Source organism: Malaya genurostris, chromosome 2 (genome assembly GCF_030247185.1).
Source record: "Malaya genurostris strain Urasoe2022 chromosome 2, Malgen_1.1, whole genome shotgun sequence".
In the NCBI taxonomy this organism is placed as follows: domain Eukaryota; kingdom Metazoa; phylum Arthropoda; class Insecta; order Diptera; family Culicidae; genus Malaya; species Malaya genurostris.
Window position 1 is genome coordinate 279,137,879 of NC_080571.1, and position 20,387 is coordinate 279,158,265.

Sequence of the window (20,387 nt, forward strand, 5' to 3'; positions counted from 1 at the left end):
ACACGAATGGAATCCCTACTCACATCCAGTCCCATGAACCATGCCTTTGTTGATATTTTAGGAATAATTGGGTGCATCCACCGACCCTGATCATCTTTATCCCAAGAAGCTTGCCAGCTGGAAAGTGTTCTTTGGCGAGAAGCGCTATAGAATTCGTTGAAGGCAATCGGTCTCTCATAAATTTCACCCTCAATGGCACCACGTTTGGCTAAAATATCGGCTCTTTCATTGCCTGGAATGGGGCAATGAGCCGGGATCCAAACTATTGTGATTTGATAATTATTATTCAATATGTCGTTCAGGTACTGTTTTATTTTGCTCAAGAAAAACGATTAATTTTCCAAGCAGCGTTTGACCGAATGGCTTCAATTGCATTCAGACTATCTGTGGAGAGAAAATAACGGTTTGGAGATAATGTGACGATTGCACTCAAACTATAATGAACTGCTGCTAATTCTGCTTATAAACAGATATTTTTGGGTATTCCATCGAGCGTAGGTGTTCCAGAATTACACGCACTTCGCGCTGCATGGATGTGTCGAAAAATAAAGTTGAGTCAGAGAAAAAGCGCATAATAATGAAGTGTGGCATCATATGACATGTCCAAATGACGTCATATTTAATCTTAAGTTTTTAACATGTAGATATCAAATGCTTTGAACATAAGTGTGTAACTAAACACAACATAAGTGTGTAACTTTATGTCATAGTGACATACATCATAACATGTCAGTTTGGAGTTTTGCCTATATTTATGTATATATGTTTTCTCAGTAACACGCTTTATACTCTCTGACAATTGCGGCAACATCACGTGTCAAACATAAATACAAAGTTTTTAACAAAATGGCTGCTAAAACCTTCGAGATCTAATTGCAACTCATTCAATATGACATTGAACCTTATCATCAAATCAGTTAATTTTTGTTCATTTTCTTTGCTATTACTTTCTATCTACGTGTCCACCTCCCAATACGTAGTAAATGAAACGAACACTTTTATGGGACGGGTATAGCGTGATGGGTAGTCGATGCTTTTCACGCAGCCCACCTGGGTTCGATTCCTAACTGCGCACATAGCGTTAGAAAAATTTTCTGGCCCGAAGAGGCGAATGACCTTAAGGTTAAAACCTCTATAATCGAAACAAAAAAAAAAGAACACTGGAATTATCGAATATCGGTTATTACTGGCAAATTATTGAAAATGTTCATGATCGCGTGAACGCAATCGGCAAGTAAGTGCTTGCTAATGCAGTCTTCTATGAAATCCACCAAAAATTGTTTTATTTTTACATCGTATGGCTCATTAGATGTGTTTATGTTTTCAAGTAATGGAATTGTGGATAGTCAAACGAAATCAATCGGTTCATGCACGATTGGGGTTGTTCGTCAGTCGACGAAAACGAATCTAATTTGAAAAGAAAACATGAATATAGTTATCTTTAACTTAATAACTAACATATCTCGGTTAATTTTTCAAAAGGGCATATAAGCAACTGACAGTTTCTTTTTGTTTACTTTCTCTTCTATTAATTACCAAGCGGTTTCCACGTTTAACACTCAAATCTTTGCATGAAATGATACCCGAAACTTTCGACTTTCAAACAGAATAGTGATATCAAAGAAAATCTTTTTAATCACATCACAATAATCGAAAGAGAGATTGATTAAAGAGAAACTGTCACTTGCTTATACGCCCTAATGAAAAATCAACCGAGATATGACATTTCAATGCCCAATTATAATGCATTCCATATAAAAGTGTATTCTACATGAGAATTATATTAACAACTTGTTCAAATCTAAGTATTTTCTTCAGTTTATATGTTTTTGTCTTGCAATTTATGACCTAAGTGTGTAGCCAAGTGAATATAAGGTGTAATACATTTCGAATAAATCTGCTATTTACCCGATGAAATTCAAGTGTAACATTTGTAGGTTTTAATAGTTCCTTTTAAATAATATTTTCGGGGACGGGCATAGCGTGACGGTTAAGACAATCACATTTCACGCAGCTTACCTGGGTTCGCTTCCAAACCCCGAACATAGGGTTAGGAAGTTTTTCTGACCCGAGGTTAAATCCTTGTAATATTATACAAAAAAAATGCGAAAAGTTGTAATATTACAGGAAAAGATGCATAAATTCCTATCAGAATCGTATACAGTAATCAGTCAAGCTGATGAAATTTGCACAATCCTTGTTTCGATGTAATAACGTGAGATTTATTTGCAATATTTCTCTAAAGCAAAAATTTATTCATTTGATGTTCATTACGTCTAAATTTTTTTCACATTAATTGATAATCATATTGAGATTGTAACAATTCTTATTTTACTGTGAACATTTGCTAGTGTTCAACGGGTACTCATTCGAAATATTCCACACAGCTCATATGCGAGCTTTTATTTCTAATTATTAATCTATAATCGGAGACAATTCGAAAGTCCCATGACAAAAGGGCCTAACTGCAAATGAGAGCCTCTCTTTGTTAACTTTCTCCTTTAATTATTACGGAGCCATTACTGCAAATTATCGAAAGTTTTAAATAGAAATCGAAAGCTTGTGGTTTTACCTTGAAAGTTTTGCAAAGAGTAAGGCGTCAAATATAAAATCAGTGCGGTAAGTCGTGAAAGAAAAAGTAAACAAAGAGAAACTGTCATTTACAGTTAGGCCCTTTTGTCGTGGAACTATCGTTTCAGATAAATCTGAACAAATGGCATCTCTGGTTTGGACTACTTTCAAGGAAGGCATCACTGGATGCATACGGACCACTTTTGTTCGAAATTCGCATTTCGCCACCACCCGAAAGTTGTTTTGATTTGTGAGTATTGTTCTCATTTGATTAGAAAATGTAAATACCGTGTAAAATCGTCGTACTACACCATCAAAATGCAGCCAGACGATCTATCGATGCCGCGCGGTGATAATAGAATAAAACAAAAGTTGAATCTACACGTAAAAAAACGCTTACAAGAGACGAGAAAGTTTACACAAATTTCATCGGACCTAATATGCCCACCGGTTGGATCGACCCGCGGGGCACCTACAGGGTCAAAGACTAAAAAGCTAAAGACTAAACACTCGTCCACCTCATCAACGGTAGTCTGCTCAACTGCACCTTCAATAGTGAACGCCGGCAGTAGTAAACTTTCCACCACGGCAGAGCTGTTACTTTCACCAGGGGCGACAACCGGTGGTAACAGCAACGATGCCACAAACAGTAGCTTCAATTCGGTTGACTTGGATCCGGATGCGAACTGTTCCAACGATGGACAGGAACGAGCCGATAAAAATGGCGGTGGCAACAGATCAGCACCAAAGCTGGACATTTTTACGTTGATTCTGAATGAAAAGAAAAATTCTTTAATGCGTGATCCGGAGGTTGCCAAGTTATTGGAGGAAATTATGAATAAAAGAAATAAAAATTAATGCAAAAAAAATGTATCTCAATAGGTGAATTATACTTGCTGTGTAGGGATGGTACTCGGAAGACAAAGTATCGATACATAGGGTATCGGGATACCGAGATTTTGGGTATGATACAAGGTATCAAAAAGCAATAAAGTATCGATACCTGTAAGTATCAAATTGATACTTGTGCAGCAATTATTTCCTGGTTCCGGGTTGGCGGTTCAATGTATAGGACGCTGGTCTTACATGCCAGTTGTCAGTAGGATCCATAGTACTAGCCATGCAATGATTCTGTACACAAAGAATCGGCTGCGAAGTCTGTTGAAACAGAAAAGCCAAATTCCACAAAAGGAATGTAATGCCAAGACACTTTGCTTTGCAGCAATCATTTCAAAATAAAATAAAATTGTCGACGACTGTGGCGTTATTTTATGATATACCGAAACACACAGCAAAGAAAGAATTGTAGAAATTAGACGTACTGAACATCATATGCAATTGCAACGTATTGCGTAGATTACATCAGCTTGAATTCGTGTCAGCATCATATACAGTATTCAGTTGAGGTGGTTTTCTGTCATTGTATTCTCTTTCAGCGCACCTGTGGGACGAAGCGAAATTTTCGAAAACGAATTTCAACGACAGCTAGTCCACGTCATACGAATACATGCGTGAGCTTGGCGCTTCGTCGAAGCCGAAGAAATAAAAATGTTCCATTGTGGACGGGTGATGCCTTTCACGCAGTCCACTTGGGTTCGATTTCCAACCCCGCACATAGAAAGTGTTTCTGACTCGAAGAGGCGAATGACAAGGTTAAAGCCTCTATAACAAACAAAAAATGTTCCGTCGTAATGGGAACTAATCAAGCCATGATTTCGTTTCAAGAGGGGAATATAAATAAAATAAATACTGAATATTGTTTATGTACCTAATTCTCGGTACGCCTTTTACCGACACTTCAAACTTTTCTACTGTCATTATTAAGTATTTACAGACGATTTGTGACTGTGTTCGAGAGAAGGCATTACATTTCTTAACGTTTACTGTCATGTCATTTCTGTCACACATGTCTAAGACCTTCTAGATGTCCATTCATACTCGTAGAGCACAACAATCCATTGATTTGTATACGCCCATGCGAATTTCATGCAGGATACAGATTTAATACATATTGCCTAAACTATATACATAATTGTGCCTACTTCTCATCCTCCAACGCAATACAAAATCGAACCAGTTTTGTTACAATATTCACTTGCTTCTGGTCTGCCGCCACTTAATTTCGGGTGAAAACTATCAACACAATAAAAAATAGTCTAGATGAACAACTTTGAGTCGAATAAATGGTTACCTTCCAACATCGCGAAAAAGTTAAATATATTATCAATGTAATCCAATAATTTATTGTGACGATTCATTTTCAAATATTTTGATAAAATCAGGCATCCCTGCGAGCAGCTGATCGGTGTTCACAAACGAGGGGAAACCAACTAGTAAAAAAACTTTTACATAACACAAGGGGTGTACAGATAGTAAATAGTTCGCGCAGTACAATATAGGTGGAACTAGTGCATCACGAAAAATAATTTTTATAAGAATTTACTCATACTGTCATGTCTGTTAGTCTGTGATATTAGTTGATAGCTATACAAGTTTACGAAAATAGCGGTCTAAAATTCCAAAACGAAATTCATATCAATTTTTCAGAAATGACTTGAGGTTTGGGAACAGATAATATTTCAAGTAAGCCAAATCCGGTGAACAAGGTTGATGGGCTAGAAGTTGGAACCCTAAACCGTTGATTTTAACCATGGTAGCGATGCTCGTATATGAAGGGCAATTTCACAGTGATCTTTAATCGCTCTAGTAATGCACGCTTATACTTGCATTGAAGTAGTCCTCCAAAAGAATACTATTGCAATCCCAGAAAACCCGCATCATGATCTTTCCGATCCATGAAGTCTTCCTTCCAGGCATTCGTGCCGCTTCAAAGCACGACTTAAGACCAGTGTCGGGTAATCATTTTATTCTCTGGCGTATAATAACGGATCCAGCCTAACATGTGTTCGAGGTGCGCTTGCGTTCGTCTTTTGTCGTGAATACGACTTACTTTACTATGGGGCGCCTTTTCAAAATTTACCCTCTGAGAGAGTGATAAGTTTTTGATCGTGAATATCTCCTGTTATATCTAACGAATCAACATAATTCTTGCTACATGCCATCGGAAATATGATCACAATTTTATGATAAAACTTTCAGTTGTGTGACATATTCTTAAATAGTTCACAATTAAACTTTTCTGAAATGTTTGGTATAAACGAGTATCAAAGAGGATAATTCATATGGCGCGTTTGCCTTTCTCGTATTTTGAAAGCTCATAGCTCAGTGATCTGTAGAAGGATTTATATAATCTAACTACCAATAGAATCGAAAATATTCAACTTGAACGTGTATTACAACAATATTGAAGTTTTTCAATAGTACACTATTGAAAAACCTGTTTGATTTAACCCATGACAGCACCAGCCAATCAGAACGCGAGATGTCTGTATCTATACAAGAGCATCCATATAAAAGTTGAATGGTTCACTTTTCCTATCATTTGCTGAGCAACTCTTCCCGAAACAAGACACACGACAGCAACATCGAGGACCTGTCGTCTCATTGTTTCCCGATATGAATGCACGAGACACCGTCAGCACAATGCCACCGAAAAAGGCAGCCAAAAAGTCCAGCAAGGCCCATTACCGAAACAAGACACACACGAGAACCATCTCAGATCTCAATATTTCCTACCAAAAGATTCATCAAGATGGGAGTTAAAATAATTTGCACCGTCACTAACACATTCAATTACGAACGGCAATGCGAAAGCGAAAGTGATGATTTTGAACACATCTTTATACTAGTTTACAAATATGCCGTGCGAAACAGAGTTGCCACAGATCAATATGTATTTTTGTCGCGAGTACTTTAGTATGCGGCCGAAAACAAAAATTGTTAGAACAAATGTTTCCACTTGATTTGCGCATTCTACTTTCCAGGCGTATCAGAACTGGCTAAACTTAAAGCAATTCTAAATATTTCTTTATCACAGTGATGTGGTCATCCTGAAAAGGACGGGGTTTTCAACGGATGGCGAGGGATGATTTTCGTTTTCGTTGTCATGGGCAGCGTTACCGGTCAACTCCAACACTTCGGCAACCAAGTACTCCATCACTGCCGCCAGATAGACCGATGCACCAGCACTGACACGCTCGGCGTAGTTCCCCTTCCGAGGCAAACGATGGATTCTGCCGCCAACTGGGCACTTCAGACCAGCACGGTTTGAGCGGGACTTTGCCTTGCCCTTAATTGTTCCTCCACAGCTCGACGACCCATTCAGTATTACTGGCTGCCGCTCTGCTAACTCTCTCTTTTATATCGTTTCACTGTTTCCCGTTCTGCGTATAGGAAAGGAATTCTAACAAAGGGGACGTCCTACCGTGCTACCACTAGCACGTATAAAAGGAAATGTGATGTGAGAAATAGCGTCATTTCGTCATCTAACACTCGATGTGGATAGACGAATAACCTACTACGACTAATTTCGATTTTGTTTTATTTTTTATTCGCAGTTGTCTACCTACCCAAGCTATGGGTAAAAACCGCCATAGATCCGAGAAGGATCCAAAGGATGCTAAGCGTCTAAAGCCAAGTGATGTACAGGTAAACGACCGTTTGCTGAGTAAAAACCAATATGCTGATCTGCCAGTAGATGTCGAAGAGGAACTGCAGAAGAAGGAAAAAATGCCGCCTTTCTACCTGAAAGGCTTCCCACCAACTCTACGCTCGGATTTCAACACACTGATCAGCAAAGGACTACAGGCAACAATCCGTTTATGTACTGAAGGCTACAAAATAACTGTTCCGGCTTTGAACCACTACAAAGGAGTGGAATGCTATCTGAAGCAGACAAAAGCGGAATACTTCACACACGATATTGCCGCCAACAAACCTATGAAGGTTGTACTTCGAGGACTACCCGACATGATGGAAGCCGAACTAAAGCAGGCACTGTCGGAGGCTGGACTACAGCCTTTGATGGTATTTAAAATGAAGCGACATAATACGGACAAAAAGTTTAGAGATCAACTGTACCTGATTCACCTGGAGAAGGGCTCCATCACCATGAGTCAACTGAAAACGATTAAATCGTTATTTCACATAATCATCGAATGGCAAAAGTATAAACCGGTACATCGGGATGTCACACAGTGCACGAACTGTTTGAACTACGGCCATGGAGCGAGGAATTGCCACATGAAAAATCGGTGCGGGAAATGTGCCGAACCACACAATACCAACGATTGCCTACTAGATGACATCGCTGTAAAATGTGTGAACTGTGATGGCGACCATCCATCTACTAGCAAATCGTGTCCCAAACGTGCTGAGTTCACAAAAATTCGACAACAGGCGTCCCGCAAACAATCAACGCGCAAGAATGTTCCACGGAAGGATGAAGTTAATTTCCCACGGCTCCCACCGAAGAGGGATATTCCGAATTTGCCGCCACTTCCTCGCAGCAATCCAAAAGATTCAGCCGCTGGATCACATAAAGAATCTTCCTCAAAAACCCCTCCTGGATGGGGCAATAATCAACCACAAGCAAAGGATGACTCTGGTGATTTATTTTCTGCTGAACAACTGATCGTCATTTTTGAAACAATGACAACAAAACTACGAAACTGCAGAACGCGGTTAGATCAAATCAACGCCTTAGGCAAATTCATCATCGAATATGCAATATAATGAGTTGGTTATAGTAAATTGGAATGCTTGCTCACTCAGGAGCAAAACTGCTGAATTGTCCGACTTTCTTCAAGAGAAAAATGCCGATATTGCTATTTTAACTGAAACTCATCTTAAACCTGAAATTTCTATTTTTATTTCCAATTACAGGATTCACAGGCTCGACAGGGCAACTACCAGAGGAGGGGGAGTTGCCATTGCCATTAAACGATCCATTCAGCACAGGCTTCTGTCAGCCTTTAAATTGCAACTCATAGAAGCCATCGGAATTGAGATTACAACGACGATGGGACCCATCATCATCATTGCAGCGTACTGCCCCAAACAAACCAATCTTCGAGATGGTACGTGTGCATCATTGAAGCGAGATCTGGCTATGCTCACTCGACGACAGAACAAATTCATCATTGCTGGGGACCTGAACGCACGGCATGAGCTGTGGGGAAACAGAAGACAGAATCGAAACGGATTCGTACTTGCCGAAGATTACGAAGCTGGACAATACAACATCTTCGCACCGGATCAACCAACGCGACTTTCCAGATCGGGAGTTCATTCCATTTTGGATATATTCATCAGCAACATTGCCATAGACAGCTCTCCGGTTGTCTTCTACGAGCTCTCTTCGGATCACTTTCCAGTAATATTGACGTTGGGATCTTCACCAGAAACAGTGCCTATTCAACCTCGGAGGAACTATTATCGCACCGATTGGGTCCAATTTCAACATATCGCCGACCAACTTATCAATATCGATTTGCCACTTGATTCCCCGATGGAAATCGATGCAGCCCTTTCTTCCTTCCAGCATTCAATCACAGTCGCTCGTGATAGGACGGTTCCAGTACAACATATGCCGAGTTCCTCTCTTCAAATCGACAGTGTCACCAAGAAACTCATCCGACTTCGGAATATCTACCGGAGGCAGTATCAACGAACTGGCATCCTAGATAGGAAGACTACTTATAACAACTTAACTAGGATAATCCAGGAAAGGATATCTGAGCTTCGCAACAGGAACTTCCAGCAAAAGCTTCGAGAAATTCTCCCACATTCAAAGCCCTTCTGGTCCTTAACGAAGGTGCTTAAGAAAAAACCGAAGCCTATTCCTCCTCTGATGTCACCCCAGGACGCAACTGAAGGAATACCTTTAATCACACCAGTAGAGAAGGCAAATGCGCTAGGCCAGCAGTTTGTGTGTTCTCACAATTTAGGACTTAACATTGTTAGTCCATATGAAAGAACCGTTGCTGATAGCGTAGCTGAGGTTGACCAATCAGACAGCTTGGTTCCTGAGGAAAGTAGAGTCACTGCGAATGAGCTGATGGCTTTTGTGAAAAAATCCAAAAATATGAAGGCCCCCGGTTTCGACAACACATTCAACATTGAGCTGAAACATTTGAGTATTCGCTCATTTGTCTTCTTAGCTAAACTTTTTAACAGGTGCTGGGAGCTTGGTTACTTCCCTTCAATGTGGAAGTTAGCTAAAGTTATCCCAGTTTTGAAACCGGGGAAAGATCCTTCCTTTTCCAAGAGCTATCGGCCCATCAGCTTACTCTCTGCCCTATCCAAGCTGTTTGAAAAGTCAATACAAAGGCGAATTCTTGCTTTTGCAGATGAACAGGATATATTTCTTGAAGAACAGTTTGGGTTCCGGAAAGGAAGATCCACCATCCACCAGCTCAAAAGGGTTAACAACGTCATCCAGCAAAACAAATCAGTGTCCAAAACGACTGCCATGGCAATATTGGATATTGAAAAGGCATTCGATAATGTGTGGCACGATGGACTGGTGTTCAAACTGCATCGGTATAATTTTCCCATGTATCTTATTAAAATTATCAAAAATTATCTTGCAGATAGAGCATTCCAGGTTTCTCTGAATAATGCACTTTCAGAAAGATTTACTATTCCTGCTGGTGTACCACAGGGAAGTATCCTAGGTCCCATTCTATACAACATTTTCACATCAGACATCCCACCTCTTCCAGGTGGTGGTGTTCTGTCACAATTTGCTGATGATACTGCCATTCTTTATAAAGGTCGTGTCATTAATGCTCTGAAAAATAAACTACAGACAGGTCTGGACGCTTTAACGGAATATTTTACCAGCTGGAAAATTGTGATCAATGCAGCAAAAACTCAGGTCATCTTGTTTCCACATTCAAGATCTCCAAAACTTGTTCCATCAGACGAATGCAGAATACGATTCGGTGATGAGGTCATTCAATGGTCCGATGAAGTTATCTATCTAGGACTCACCTTTGACAGACATCTGATATTCAGGTCACATGTTGATAAAATAAATATTATGATTAAACATTAGTATGTAAAACAAGAGTAACTAAAACACCTAATATTAATAACGAATCGTATGAACAACAAAGATGAAAGGCCAAAGGGTCAAAACACTTGTACTGTAAAATGTTGATGTAATACACAAAAATAAGATTAATAAACAGATATTTATGCAAAAAAAAATGAGAAATAGCGTCATTTAAGTTAAAGCAGCTACTCTGTACGTACGAGACACCGTCAGAACGATGGCTCCGAAGACAGGTAGAAAAGCAGATTTGTACCGTCACTAACACATTCAATTACGAACGGCAATGCGAAAGCGAAAATGATGATGTTGAACACATCTTTATACTAGTATGGGGTCGTGTGAAAATATGCCTTGCGAAACAGGGTTGCCATATATACAGATTAATCTGTATTATCATTATTATTATTATTATTATTATTATCATTATTATTATTATTATTATTATTATTATTATTATCATTATTATTATTATTATTAGAATCACTCTTGCATACCGAAGATCGTAGATACATTTCAGACCAGGCCATTGCAATTGTCTCGTACTGAAATTTCGAGAAGAATCAGATATCTTCGAACTTCATAGCTTCAATAAAAATAAACTACAAATTTGTCGTACCTAGCTTCCTATATTAGCAAATTAAAAAGGAATTGTTTCAAGTTTGGAATATATAGTTGTAGAATAGTAGCTGTTTAATGTAACTAAACTGTACTTTAATGTAGGTGTATCGCTTCAAATTCTATTAGTGAAAAAGAGGAAAGCTTGCACAATTCATACAATCAATCAACTAACTGATATTCGGAAAAGTGATGGGAGCGTGTCAGTTTTTTCGTATTCACGACATCCAGTTATGTCTCTGACATTACTCACCCGCCTTTTTAGTCCAAAAAAGTATGTGCGTCAAGATAACCTTTTCATCTGCAGAATCTTGTCCAACTATGGTAAGCTTTTTCTTTCCGATCATCCAGTACAATTTAGTGTTCTTCTTCTTCTTCACTTCTGGTGGCGTCACCTCACTTGAGATGACGCCGATTGATGGCACAGCGATTTAGCTATATTGGCAGTTAGTTTTCGTTTATAGTCCAATGGACTTTCTTTTCACTGGACTACAAGTGAAACCCTCGCTATGTGACAAAGTGGAGTCACCGAAGTACGGATGAAAATCCTTTCTTTCTCGCGAAATACTCGAATTTGCACCGCACTAACACGATACGACGTGTTCACTCGTTGAGGGTTTCACCGGAAGTGACAATTTAGTGTTATTTTATTATTGTCGCTTATTTATCCCGGATTTAACCTCCATTTTATTTAGTTTTGAAAATCAGAAATGAATTACATCAGTACACTGAAAATAATTTGCACGTTAGCATCATCATGTATCGTTACCAGAGCTAATAAAAGTCATTTTCATTGACTGTAAATTTTGTACCCAATCTTGAACTCGGTCGTGCGAAGGAAACGACCCTACTGAGTTAAGATGGGACACTTTTAACTTGAAGCAAATTGGAAGTCTGTCAAGTCACGGTAGAAACTTCTTTGAACGGTTAAACCCGCTGCCTTCGTACAAACTCCACTAAGGAGTGAGTATGGAACGGAAGCTTGGTAAAATACGTTCTAGAACTATCTGAGCGAGAGGATCAACGAGGATGAATAATTTCTGAACTCCGTGCGCAAATCATATGATTATTGCAACGAACGTTAGAAATCTTCAAAACTGAAGAACTATCGTCAGATTGCCAAGAAGGGATTTTCGAAGTAGTGACTACGAGAACACTCTTCCAAGGAATGCTTGACTTTATTCAATTTTCTTGGGTTTTTATACAAGTTTTCAGCTTACATATCTAATAACAAATTCTACAAATCGCGTATGATAAAATGAGAAGGAATGAATCCAACTTTTATTGCACCTCTTGCTGATATAACCTATGCTCAAAACGTTATCTGCGCCGGAATGGCTGGCCTATTCGATCGGTCCTTTCCCTACGCTCAAAACGTTATCTGTGCCAGAATGTCTGGCCTACTCGATCGGTGCTTTATCTTTTATTTATTTAGGTTTCCTGCTTTACCTGGTAAGAAAATTCTTCTGATGCGTTACATTACCCCTTCCGTAAATCTACCTACTCGATTTACCTTTCTAAGAATTTTATTACATAATAGTTTTAAAGAATTTAATTTCAAAATTTTAGTGCTATATTTTCTAAACTGATCACTTATTTCAAACTTATAGTCTCGGATATATACGTCCAGAAGTAACCGGCGTAGCTGATTCTTCGACGAGTATTGCTGTCTCCTGGATGTCTCTTGTAGTATTGTTGGTAGATGCTCCATCTTTTGGGTCAACAGAGATGACCCTCATTTGTCGTACTGCATTACGATGCGATATCAATGTAGTTAGCGAGTCCCAAAAAGATGCCAGTAGTTGCCATCCGAATCCATATATATCGTATATGATTATTCCATGCACGATTGTGTCGATGACGAATTTTACTAATCGACCAATCATGTATAATCCAATTGCAGTTGAAGTGATGTTTCCAAGCCAAGTAGACCAAGACATGATTTTCATCCAATATCTTGTTATTGCACTGTCGATTATATCTCCGGAAACTAGTGCTCCGAAATTGAAGCCTTGTTCATTCGGTTGTTGTCCCAGCAATACCTTATGTAAAACATTTGTTGCTACTCTGCGATCGCCTTGCTCGTAAATCATATTTCGCATTTTTTGAAGACTATCAGCGTCGTAAACACCACTTTGCATCAGATTTGGTAGTGGTGTATAAGACCAAGTTGTAACGATATCCGAAGTTAATTTTTCTGGTGGTACTGTTTCTCGTAATCGTCCGTCAGCTGTGTACCACTTTCCACCGAACATAAACTTTGCTGGTAGTAATGGTGTACAATCTATTTCAATTCCACGGTTTTGAAGTATGCGTGTAACTGGTGCCAAAAAACATTGATTTATTGTTGTAATCAACTGGAATCTCTTGAAAGCATCGAGATTCTAATCGTGGAGTCACATACACTGGTTTGCATTCAATAACGTGGAGCACTTCACCAGCTACAACAGCAGTGTATCCTGATCTCTTAATAATACTGGAAACAAACTCTGTTGGATTGATTCTTGCTAACGTTAGTTTGGTTTCCATAAGTGCCTTATCCAACTTGCACATTTCGGTCATTACTGAATTGTAGACGTCATCCAACTTTTGGCCAATGTAATTTTCCACGAAGGTTATTTTTGAATTGAAGTATGTGAACAAATCGTTATTAGCTGCCGATGTAGGTTTTCTAACGAATGGAGACCTAATATCTGATAGCTCCATAATCAACATCCTTGGATGATCAGTCTTGAAACCTATATGTCCACATATCTGTGTTTTCTCTTTAGTTTTAATCGAGAATAAATGTTTTTCCGATATTGTGCTGTATACTATAACTTCTCCCATGGATTTAATTTGATTATTTTTTGTTTTATTAACCAATCCTTCGAATATTACTTCAAATTCGCTGTCTTCACATCGTCGATTCATATCAACATCCCATGTTAGATATCCTTCCTCAGCGTCCAAGCATCGTCCGTGAGCAAAAGAACAAGTTAGACCACCTTTTAGCAAAATTTGATTACTCTCAACATCCACTGTTGCCGTATAGTCATAAAGTGAAATAGCATATTCATAGTAAACTAGAGCTCCTGTCCATGTATAGAATTTGGTTCTGTAAATTCCTCCATCACAAGAGCTTCCAAATACTCTTCCTATTATCAATTCTTCTCCTCTAGTTGTACTGTTTAATTGCAGCTCTTGGATTAATACGTTATCGGCTAATGTCACGGTACCACTGATATGAGCCTTTCTGCATTCTTCAGAAGTGAATTCCTTCACTATGTAAGCAAATCCATGTTGATAATCAGAAGTGTGGGAATGCATCCCACAATGTCGAATAGATCTCTTTATAATCACCTTGCATTGAAACACCTTTGTTTCAATTTTTGATACTCTTTGCAGCATTTGTATTCGAAGTTAAGTTGTTGTAAGGTTACTAGTTGTAGGCAAACAAGATGCTACATCCATTAGAGAATATGTAGTCATATTAACGTCGATGTTCGCACAGTCATAGGCAATTAATCCATGTGATGTTGTACCCATAACACTACATGCCAGGAACAATATTGCCATTATTCCTATTTGTATTAAACTTAACGGTTTTATGACATTTGTGTTCCAACTGATCTTACGTCTCGATTCATTGTCTTTAGTGTAATCTGCTTGCACCTTGACATTCGTGGTGTTTGCAGACAACATATTACTATACCATGTACAAGGATTAATTTTTTGCATTTTGTTGATTGGATTTGATTGATAATTGATAACCTTGCGTTTTGTATTTATACGTTCACTGTTATCTTGATGTATTCCAATAAACATGGTATTTTTATCTATATCTTTTGATGGAGTATTTTCTTGGTTATTTTCTTTCCGTATGTTTAATACTGCTACCTTTGTCGCCGGTCGTTTGTGTACACCTTTGTTTATTTGAACTTGCTCGAAATCGTAGCTAAACTTATCCTCCCGATTGAGGATATTTCGTATTGTTATTCTATTTAACACCTCTTTAGTCTGTAAGCCAGCATCATTGACTTCCACTTTACTTGCCAAAGTGACATCATTACCCATTTCTTGGTAAGTAATTTCCTCGTGTTGGAATTTATACAGTTGAATCACAAAGATAGCATAATTGTCGTAAGCGCCCAAAATGAATACAAACATATGCGTTGTAGCTGTTGTTGCCGGAATTCCGTTATCACCAACAAGCACGGTTATTTTGTATGGTGCCTTAAATTCTTGATAAGGCCTTGCGTGGAGATAGATCAGTCTTCTATCTGGTAATATTCCGAAGATTTTGTGGATGCATTCATCCCAACTTGATTTTGCAGTTTTAAATTTATTATCGTCTTCCAATGTACGATATTTGAAGCCAACGTTGTTCATTTTTATAAATGACATGAAAATCTTTGTTTTCAAAACCAACTAAACTATCGTTATCATTTGGTACCTCAACTGAAATTGTTTGATTCGAGGATAACGTAAGAATGCCTCTATTCACTTGGATTGTTTCGTTATCCAAGAGTGAAGTTGAGCTGAGATGTTCTCTATAACTAATCATACTAGCTCCTATCATAGATCCATCAATTTTTCCAGAATCATTGTTGTTAGCATATGCTGCATACGAAGGCAATTTAATTTCTTTATTTTCCGCTTGGGATATTTGTATTATGTTAGATACTAACTCTGATGAATTTTCGTTCACGTCGTTGCCGTCAATGCTGTCTCTAACGCGACCGTGTGCGAAAAGATCCCAACTCATTTTTTTTATGTCGAGCGAATCTTTTAACTTTGTATAATGATCTACAATACTAACTTCTCTATGACTAATCGTGAGCGGATTGTCATTGACGTTGATTTTGTTAACTAGTTTCTTTGCAATGTCGCCACCTCGTTCAGGGGCACTAATCGGAAATTCACACGAATTGTATGTCCCGTACTTTTGCTCATCGTTGTTACAATCTTCATCTTTATTAGATAGTTTTTCGACCTCGTTGATTCTTTTGATGTTTTCTTCAAGAGTATGTTTTAACTTCGCGTTACTACCAAACTCCTGATCCGTTGGAGAAAAATTTTTATATTTCCATAATTCTTCATATCTGCCATTTTTAAGTTTGATGGTTTCTTCAGGTAACTTTTGTGACTCTTTTTTCTCTTGTGGCTCCGGTGTATTAACCACATTGTTAAGACCAAAACCGTCAAATACGAATCGCGCAGTGCAGTCGAATTTATTATTTTTCTCAAAGTTGTTTTGGGCGTGTGACAGGTCCGAAAACACTTTATTGTTATCTTTCTTTATTTTTGTGAACTCACATAAGAGTTTCTCATGCACCAAATCCTGGTTACCGAAACGCTCTTCTAGCCTTTCTAGAATCTTTGGAACGTTTTCTTGGTGTAGCATTAATGGTCGGACGCTTCTATACGCGTTTCCTTTTAAAGAGTGTTCTAAGCGCATTAAATTTTCCAAGTTTGAAAATCTTCCTTCCGAAGATGTCTCATCGAACACCTTTTTGAAATTCGGCCACTCCCTTGGTGCACCGTAGAACTTTGGTAAAGTAACCAATGCCTGCCGCTTCAAATATATTGTCCAGCCATTATCTGGATTTATCGGCATTTCTGGTTTAATTTTAGGTTCAATGTTACTTGTTAATTGTTTAATTTGCTCATTTTTGGCTTCATTGTCCCTTTTTAATGAATGCAGTTCCTTTTGGCGATGCACGCATTTTGCACAGAGCCATCTTTCTTCTTTGGTTGGTGCGACTGTTAATTGAACACAACCGAGGTGGAACCACCGGTCGCACTCGTCGCACTTTACCATATCATCCTTATGATCGGGATCGAAACACAAACGGCAGTTTCCTGTGGTATTTTGAACAAATTTTATCATTGCAAGCTTTTTTGAGTCACTTGACTCTCCTAATTGATCACTTGGCTCTTTCTAGCAACACTTGGCACTTTTAGAATCTGGTTCTTTATCCCGCTCTCTTATTGCGAGAAGCGTGCACTTTTTTTTGAAACCCTGTTTTAATTTCACTCACTTTGTTTTTTGTCAGCAGTGCATACTTTTTAAAATCACTACAACACGTGATTTGTTTATTTCGTTCTCTCTTTACACGAGGAACATGCACTTTTTGAATCACTTTTCGCTCCCTCTTATGGCGAGGAGCACGCACTTTCAGAATTACTCTTCTGATTCTTTATCCCTCTCGCTCTTATTGCGAGGTGCGTGCTATTTTTTGAAACCTTGTTTTCGATTTCACTCACTCTTATATTATAAGCAGCACGTTTTTTTATTATTATTTTTTAGAATCACTCCTACACGTGATTCTTTTATTTCGTTCACTCTTTACACGAGGAACATGCACTTTTGAATCACTTCAACACGTGATTCCTTATCTCGTTATCCTTGAACGAGGACTTCCTGTGGCTCACTAACACCACTAACTTTTTATTCTGTTTTGCTCACTCTTATGGCGATGAGCACGCACTTTTGTTTTTTACTCCTTTTATTTAGGAAGTAAACCTGATGAGACACAACTCTCTGGTTGGTTCGAAACACTTGAACTTTAATGTTTACTTTTTTTTGTTTTGCTCACTCTTATGGCGATGAGCACGCTCTTTACTTTACTTCCTTTTTTCTAAGGAGTACCGGTGAGTTGTTCCTCTCTGGAGCCACCAAATGTAAATTTTGTACCCAATCTTGAACTCGGTCGTGCGAAGGAAACGACCCTACTGAGTTAAGATGGGACACTTTTAACTTGAAGCAAATTGGAAGTCTGTCAAGTAACGGTAGAAACTTCTTTGAACGGTTAAACCCGCTGCCTTCGTACAAACTCCACTAAGGAGTGAGTGTGGAACGGAAGCTTGGTAAAATACGTTCTAGAACTATCTGAGCGAGAGGATCAACGAGGATGAATAATTTCTGAACTCCGTGCGCAAATCATATGATTATTGCAACGAACGTTAGAAATCTTCAAAACTGAAGAACTATCGTCAGATTGCCAAGAAGGGATTTTCGAAGTAGTGACTACGAGAACACTCTTCCAAGGAATGCTTGACTTTATTCAATTTTCTTGGGTTTTTATACAAGTTTTCAGCTTACATATCTAATAACAAATTCTACAAATCGCGTATGATAAAATGAGAAGGAATGAATCCAACTTTTATTGCACCTCTTGCTGATATAACCTATGCTCAAAACGTTATCTGCGCCGGAATGGCTGGCCTATTCGATCGGTCCTTTCCCTACGCTCAAAACGTTATCTGTGCCAGAATGTCTGGCCTACTCGATCGGTGCTTTATCTTTTATTTATTTAGGTTTCCTGCTTTACCTGGTAAGAAAATTCTTCTGATGCGTTACATTGACTGAAAAATAGACGAAAATGACAAGAAATTACTGTCACTGTAAGCTTCACTTGCAAACTATAAGAACGAATTCCATGTCCTGTCAATGACATAAGCGGGACAGTAGTTTCAAAATAGTGTTTTTTCTTTCATTTGCCCTTTCAGTCATTTGTAGTTTTCAGTGAAAATCCCATAGTATGAAGTGTCGATATTCAACCAAAGCTGTGAGAATTGAAAACGACAGAAAAAGGTTTCACAATAAGTTTTAACTGTTGGTGCTCGAATTTGTAGTAGTTTTGGTTTCCAAAGAAGTTATGGGATGTAATTACTTCGATTTGCCATATTTTAGTCATTTTTTATAGCCAAGCGTCACCGATTTTCAATACATCGATGAAAGAATGGGAATTGCAAATTGAAATTCTGCTGTTGCTACCTGAATACGGTAGTTTGGTTTCGTCTTGTCACAAATGAAAGAGTGGCGTTGGCAATTATGCTCTCATTTTTTCGATGAGAAACGAAAATGCTTCGTCTCTCTTCGTTTGTTCTGCTGTCGGTCATTTACGAATGAGACAGTAAAACATTGAAAATGAGACTGCTGGAATGGTTTCTTTCATTGAGAATGCGTGACAATTTTAAGCTCTGATCGTTACTTCTAAATTCTCAATGAATTTCATATGAATGTCAAATTGTTTTCCACATAGATTTCGATTGAAGTTCACAGTTGACCAAATCAAGTGTTTTGCACATACATTTGTGCTGTACTCATTTCCACTAGAAAATGAAATGTTTAACACATGTAGTTCAATTCAATAGCAAAACCTATCACATCAAAGTTAAGTGAAAAATCATCTGATCTTGCATCTTAGTGAATTTGCACATGAAATCTTAAAACAAATCGCGTTAGTTATGTATTGAAATGAAAGGCAAGTTATGTATTGAAATGAAAAAGCACGGATCGTACAATTTTTTATCAGTGTAGGCGGACCTAAACAGCACTCAAAAAATTCACATGTTAATCTTATGTAAAAAATCACATAGATTCCAAAAATGGCTTTGTCATCGGAGTTTACGTGATGTTCTTAACAACCATCGGATCATGATTGAATATGGCATTGACCGTATGTCAGAATCATTACTGTTGTCACATATTTTTATATGTCACGTAGTTACTTGAATTCATTATGCCAACCATATGTTCATTATGTACTCGGAAACCATGAACAAACGACAAGGACGAAATCCCTTTTGATCTTTCTACGGTATTTATCACAGTGATTTTAAGGTAAATAATTGCGCATTAGTTTAATCAACAGTTATGAAGTCTGGCTAATTTCTAATATACTTTCAGGTCTAATATTAATACCTAGCAGAAGTATAGTTCATGAGCAAATTTTCTACAGTTCAAAATGCAAAGATTGTGTTCAAGTACATAAATTTTCTAAGGAAACCGTACATCGAAAAATGTCGTCAATCTCAATACGTGCATCTCAACCCGTAGAATGAATTAATTAGTTTTTAAATCCTAAATTCATTATTAAGATTCAATATAGAACATAGTAATAAATACATGAAAATAATGTGACTCTCTGTCAGTGACGTAGCGAGAAAATTTGGCGCCCGGGGCAAAATAAGAGTTTTGCCGCCCCCATCGTTGGATTAGTGAGCAAAAATCAAAAATCCGGAAATCCACAAAGATCTTCGGAGAGCAAAAAAAAGGTGATCCGCAAAAATCTTCGATGAACAAAAAAAACAAAAGGTCCCAAAGATGACTTTACCGCGTCCTTCAAATCTTGCGCCCGGGGCAAATGCCATCGTTTGGAACTGGAGCTGTCGTTCTAAACGAACAGTCAACCCTCTCTGTTGTTTCAACAATAATAGCATCCGGTGATACGAAGAAAAATGTGATCACCAG

General features: G+C 38.2%; 1 protein-coding gene across 1 annotated transcript; it reads left to right on the forward strand.

Annotated features, from left to right (window-relative positions):
* The first annotated feature begins 2,767 nt into the window (after positions 1 to 2,767).
* On the forward strand, positions 2,768 to 3,827 carry LOC131430252 (uncharacterized). Its single transcript, XM_058595059.1, has one exon. The coding sequence runs from the start codon at positions 2,890 to 2,892 to the stop codon at positions 3,427 to 3,429; it is 540 nt and encodes a 179-aa protein (XP_058451042.1). The 5' UTR covers positions 2,768 to 2,889; the 3' UTR covers positions 3,430 to 3,827.
* Positions 3,828 to 20,387: the final 16,560 nt, after the last annotated feature.

Excerpts from the sequence above, each read along its gene's own strand:
- LOC131430252 (XM_058595059.1), top strand. The coding sequence starts at position 2,890 with ATGCAGCCAGACGATCTATCGATGCCGCGCGGTGATAATAGAATAAAA.